This window comes from Rhodamnia argentea, chromosome 11 (genome assembly GCF_020921035.1).
Source record: "Rhodamnia argentea isolate NSW1041297 chromosome 11, ASM2092103v1, whole genome shotgun sequence".
Lineage (NCBI taxonomy): Eukaryota > Viridiplantae > Streptophyta > Magnoliopsida > Myrtales > Myrtaceae > Rhodamnia > Rhodamnia argentea.
In genome coordinates, this window is record NC_063160.1 from 21,422,178 (window position 1) to 21,428,690 (window position 6,513).

General features: G+C 40.3%; 1 protein-coding gene across 1 annotated transcript; it reads left to right on the forward strand.

The window, feature by feature from the left end:
* Positions 1–4,316: 4,316 nt before the first annotated feature.
* On the forward strand, positions 4,317–5,172 carry LOC115735852 (chaperone protein dnaJ 11, chloroplastic-like). The gene has a single exon (XM_030667278.2). The coding sequence runs from the start codon at positions 4,386–4,388 to the stop codon at positions 4,893–4,895; it is 510 nt and encodes a 169-aa protein (XP_030523138.1). The 5' UTR covers positions 4,317–4,385; the 3' UTR covers positions 4,896–5,172.
* The last annotated feature ends 1,341 nt before the right edge of the window (positions 5,173–6,513 follow it).

Genomic DNA, 6,513 nt, shown 5'->3' on the forward strand with positions numbered 1-6,513 from the left:
CAAATCACCGGGTTCAATTAATGAAGCGACTGTTATTGTTGGAAGACTTTAGCACCGAATGGACGAAAGAAAAATCAAGCCACTGACTATGGTACCCAACTGTCATACTAGATGATGCAATATCCTGATTGGATTGAGACGAGTTTGCAGTATCGGTGTTGGTGGGAATCACTTCCTGGACTGGTGATGGTCCGGATGGAGAATGGAAACAATCCAGTTGCCGATAAACTGAAGCGACACAGTCAGGTTGAGCACATTTCAGAACAACTAAAAATTAGGAATTCATTTCTGCATATTGAACAGTTTCAGATAAAGATCCTAAACCAGATGGAGGACAGAGACTATCACAAGTATATCGAGTTTTGAAATTTATCGAGTTGGAGATTCCACAATCTGTTTGTACCAAGATTTTGCGGCTGATGATTCATGATGCAAACTTTGGCATTGCTCACACTGATGAAAACCCTTTATCTGCCAAATTTGGAAACCTGATCCTTCATTATGTGAAACAGCCCCGAACAGAAAGCACCTTGCTACAATGAATTTGGTTTACGGTGCTTACATTGTTCTGATGACTCCAGGAATGCTTCCGAGTGCGGATAAGCTGCAGTTTACTAGATTATTGCAGCAAATTGTCCCCGTAAAAAGGTTCTTCAGATAGGCAGATGGTGAAACAGAGAGCCCGTGCTGTCGAAGTAGTCCTATTAATTGCCTCTCTCCATACTTTAGGAATTGATGAGGGAAAGAAAGCTGGAAGGAATGATAATCCATTCTCTTTTTCAGGGAATTTATTTTCAGAAAATTAGTTTTCCGGACTTTCACTTGTATGGTTTGCCACAATGACATGATCAACAGAAAATTCATACAAAAAATTGGGAAAGCGAGTTCTTAAATCTAAAAGAAAAAAAAAACATAAATCTAAAGAGGTGAAAACATTTTTCGGTATTACTCATCTCGAATTTTACAAAATTTTATTTTCTATTTTATTTTATATTATCTACATTTTATGTATTTTATACTCATAATGTTTATTTTTTTTATTTTTTTTTATTTATTTTCTATTTTGTGATTATTTTTGTTATGTTCTTTTTCTTTTTCCTTCTTGCTCGGCCATCGCCTTGGCTGGCCACGGGCCGGGAAGGAGGTAAAAAAAAACAAAATAAAAAATAAAACAAAGTTTTATTTGAAACTTTAATTTTTTTTTTCCTCCAATAAAGTTATGAAATTGAAATCGTTTTTCGGATGAGATCCAAACACCAAAAAAAAAGTTTTCGATCACATAGCACTAAACATAGAAAAAATAGCAACTTCCCTTTATTATGGAGTTTTTCCCCAATCGAACCTACTCTACTCTACGATACACTTAGCATGCGGCACCTGAGTATGTCGTCCGATATGTCCTGGCCAATTTGCTTTAACACTGGGCATGGTAAGAACAACAAGGCAAACACGGAAGCAGTAAAGTTGAATGAGCAGGTACAGCTATAACAAAATCATAACCAAGAGTACTACATTCAGCTCTACAAAGAGAGGTTATTATTATCATTATCTTCAAAAACTGTTGCGTTTAAAATTAGAATTTTCGTACCACAATGTGAATATGTCGATGCCTGGAAGTAGATGGCGTAACAAGAACTAGTTCAAACTAAAGAAAAGTGAATGCAAACTACTTTTAACATGACCTGATAAACCGAAAATTACATTAAACTTTTGCGACTTCGCTTTGACATCGCCAGTTTCTGTATTCCACACTAAACCAAATTCAATAACTGTCGATCGTCAACCGATCACCATCATATGTCGATAGCTGTATCACGGATCCACGGTCATCGGTAATTTGTTAAGTATATCTATCGTTAGACCAATCGACATTGCATCTCCTGATAATTGTATCATGTTCATCAATAAACATAGGCATCAACAAGCATCTCTCTGTCGATAAGCTATCAATAACTCCGATAACTTATCGATGGTACACCCACAACATCGACACTCATATTCGTTTCGTGTTGATTTAAAAGGCTTGAACATTTTTTTAGCGTCAACAGGGGTAGATGAAAGAAGAGCAAGTTAAATTGCCCAAAACCCATTTGCACAAATTCACTAATATTTACTCAATTCCGGCACACTCAGTAACCGAGCAAACTGCCCTTTCCTCTTGCTATATCCAACAGTGCTCTCTCTTACAGGGGCCTGGATACTAACACTTGGATCTCGAACCTCGGTGCGTAATCCGCGCATCACGATCAGTGAGTCATGTGATGAGTCATAGAAATACTTTACGAGGGCTAAACCCACCTAAGAGAGAGAACACAAGGGTGACTCCTCCCTACTCCTTCGTATTAGAACATAGTAATGGAGAAGGTAATCGTAGAATAAGGACTTATTCTCTGATGGATATGAAAAATGTCGAAAGACTCCAAGGACATCGCCTCAGGATAGGATTTGCTCCGCTTTCTTTCTACCCACACCCTCAAGTTAAGACCACTCAAGAAAAGATTTTGTAACTCAGTGAGTGTGATTGTATTCCTCTTTCAGCTTTTGTAATGGTATGAAGAATCTGATGCTGAAGGATCTACAACTTTCCTTTGTGGAAGAGAGGCTCTAGGAAATTCAATGCTCTCAACTGAAACTTTGGTGATCTCTTTCCCTCCCTACCGAGGCATGCAAACTCTGCTAAAGCTGCTCTCTAAGGCTTTCGAGCTCAGACCGGTACTTAGCTGAAAGACGAGTACAGACTATAGCCAGCTTCGCTCGAAAGAATTAGGATTGGTGTAGTGCAATCGCGGCCTCCTACTTCCATTTCAACAAGGAATACGAGCAAGTGGCACACAAATGAAGTGTATTAACAGGATTTGGTGAATCTTCATCCAATCTAATTCCACAAACATGCTGACATTAAGTTTGAAGCTTAGTCCTTCATGAAATCTGAGAATGAGAAGACTTCCAAAGAAAGAAACAAAAAAGCAATACAGCACACTCATTCCTGAGACAGTGGGGGCAAGACTACTACAGTGCAGATGTTAAAGATCTCCTAAAGTATGGAATATCAAATCAAAACCAAGTCATTAAAGTTGATTAGTGTACTGTCAGGACCTTCTGTTCATTCACATCCATCTGAGCGAGAAGCATTTTCCTCTTCTTTGCTCTTTGCGGTTGGGTTCTGTTCTCTTGTTTGTTTTCACAAAGTACCGTCTCTTCTCTGTACCTGGAAATTAATCATCACTTGGATTCAAAATGAATACCAATACGTAGACCGTAAAACCCACAGCGATGATGATGAGAACCAGGAGAAGAAAATCACTTTGTGCGCTGTAAAAAAACAACTGAGTACAGTGCTCGCTGCTAGGCCGGGATCTACCTGTGTTTTTGTGTATGTATAGTGTGCATTACTCTAATTAAATTGAGATCAGCTTGATGCTGTGCATTTAGGCCAAGACCCTACATTCTTGTTAAATCTACGGCTCAAGGCAAAAGAGACAAAAGGAAAGGTGATGAACAAAAGGGGAAAAAAAAGAGTGGATAAAGTTAAGCAGCTCCCCTTGAGTCTTCTGAACAGAGGGAACTAGGATAATGACATTCCTTGAAGGGAAAAAACCACAAACACTCCCTTTTTTTTATTTCTCTTGTGCACCAATGCAATGATAGGAGAGATGGTATCATAGGAATTTCTTAAGATGCCCAGGTGTCGTGCTTCTATTTGTCTAGTAAAGAAGGACATCAGATAGAATCGATTTTTGCTTCAGCATGGGGCATCATAGGTGGTGGATTGACATGAACCATTTCTATCCTGGACATAAAGATAACGACACGTTGAATTCCGTGCTCTTAGCTTTGGTAGGCATATCTCCGTTTGGTCACTATTGACCCTTATTGAATCCTGATCCATATGGATAAAAACAGAACCAGGCAACAAAGAAGCTCAAAACAGAAACAGGGCTCTCTTGTTTGATTTCGAATATGATAAGATCTAGATGAATGGATATCTTTTCAGCAGACACGTTTGATTTTTGGGTGCATGATAAATTCAGAGCTTAAGTATTAACGTGTAAAAAAAGCGGATTTACTGATGATGACCCAGAAATTCCTGCAATTAACGAGGAAGACAAAATAGTGGGGGACCTTTTGAAGACATTCAGGTCTATCCATATAAACAGTTGGCTGAGTCAGCTCTCGAGTCAGCATCCTGTATGGATAAGCCTCTCAGAAAAGGCCTCAAAACAATGTCGACCATATTCAAATTCAACCATGGTTAACACTTCCCTCCTCAAACTCTCTCTATCTGTCTCTATCTCTCTATAAAATCCCATGAAAAACCTTAACATTCTCAAGCCACCCTCCAAGAAAAGCTCCCTCATTTTCACATTCACAACAGCAAGTATCAAATGTATTCCTCATCTCCAAGCTTCACTCAATCCCCAGTTCACCCCGGTGTCATCCACACGCATTACACTCTTCAATCCTCATCCTCTGCTAGGCTCCCAAGGCCCAGAACTGTGGCTGCTTACACTTCCACAGAATTCAGGAGGCCACCGGGAGTGAAAACCGAAATGGCAGCGTCGGCGTCGTCTCTGTACGAGGTTCTCGGGATTCCCGCAAGCGCTTCCTTCAACGATATCAAGGTCGCTTATAGGAGACTGGCGAGAGTCTGCCATCCTGACGTTGTCGGGGTGACCCACAAAGAGACGTCAGCCAATGAGTTCAAGAAGATCCATGAAGCATACTCGACTCTGTCTGATCCGGACAAGAGAGCAAACTACGACCAGGATCTTTTCCGGCGTAACCGGCTGTACGGGTCGCCTCTCAGTTCCGCGACGATGGCGGCAGCCGCAGCATCGATGTCCCAGTTTTCGGGGTACACTTGCAAGAAGTGGGAGACTGATCAGTGTTGGTAGATACAAGACTGGCCAGATACACATAGCAGATAGCAAGGGACAACCCTGTTCTTCAGTTGAAAAGCAGAGTAGAAGAAACAGGGGAAATGTAAACATGCCTCAACTTTCGTGTAAATGAGTAAGTAGTCCCAATGAGACGAATCATATCTCTCTCTCTCTCTCTCTCTCTCTCTCTCCTCCTTATTTCTTTCCCTTTGATTACCATAGCAAGAGTCCACTGAAGCCATCCTCGTGCATGTGAGTGCGTTTTTCCAATGGCAAGGAAGATCATCTCAGATTAAGTAAATCTCGAACGCGATATTATTCGCACTTGATGATGTCGAGAGTTGAACATGCGTAACGGATCCGATCATCGGCAAATATGAGTTCATTCCTCGACGATTAACTCCACCCGTGGGTCAAATTTCAGACATTGTATAACACATCTGCTGGTGAACAACCGGGCAAGCTCTGCCTAAAATCTGGATGATGCTTCATTGGATTCCGAGGTTCTCCGGTTTGCATGAAAACTGTCCTAGACATAAAGAACACGATGGACTTAATTACGAGGTTGCTTTGTTAATTCCCGAGGACAGGGACTAATTCATAGGATTCTCACGTCAAGACAAGAACAAAGGGGAAACTGATGAAACACTGCGTTCTTAGTCGAAGCTGAGTCAGAAATGAGGGAGCAGGGGGGGGGGTCACGTGCATCAGGCTCTGCACACGCTGACAAAAGAGAGGCGAATACGGTTCCGATTAAACAAAAGTGAATGATGCGACTTCGATCCCAACGAACTTTTTCGTTCCTAAATGGCCTGCCAACCAACGGTCTCCCGCTTCCTCGTCCTCTCGCAAAAGGGTCAACAGATTTTCTAAAGATATGTTGGTAATTATCAAGTCATAGTTCCATCTCTTAACTTAGGACTTCACTAACCATGATTTTTGCACGCAAGTTACTGAGCCCTCAAACATAATGTAAGGCTTGATCATGGAACGATAGCAATGCGAGATGTTGAGATTTGAATACGGAATTCACAAGACAAAGTTAATTATAGTTGATGATGCTAGTAGAATCACATAGAGATGGGTGAATAGGTGAATTTAAAGAACTTGAACAATTAATGCGGAATTTAAATTACCAAGTTATATTCAGATTCACGTATATTCAAGGAACTTCGGATGTGGTATGAAAATGTTCAATGATAAAGAAACGTGCACATGATAATTATAGTGGTTCGATTTTAAATCAAGCCTACGTTCACTCTCCACACTGACTGCTTAGAGGCTGGATTCCATTATTTAATCGTTTAGAGGTTACAATGAGTGATGATATTCTTGTTGAGAAATTACACTATCTCACGCAATCACTCTAACACGAACCTCTCAAGGATTACAGTTTGAAGCTTAGTAAAGACAAGTGTAGAAACAAAGCTCTTTTCAGACTTTGAATTTTGGATTCTTAAATCTCTATGTTCTTCACTAATTTGGTTTCCTTTTATACTTTTCATTTTCCAATCTACCCGTTGGATAGTCTTAGGATCAATTCTCCAATCAATCCTTTGGATAAAATTACCAAAAAAAGATTAAGTAGTCGTTGATTGAGATCAGAATCTCCCATTGATTCGGTGCCCATATA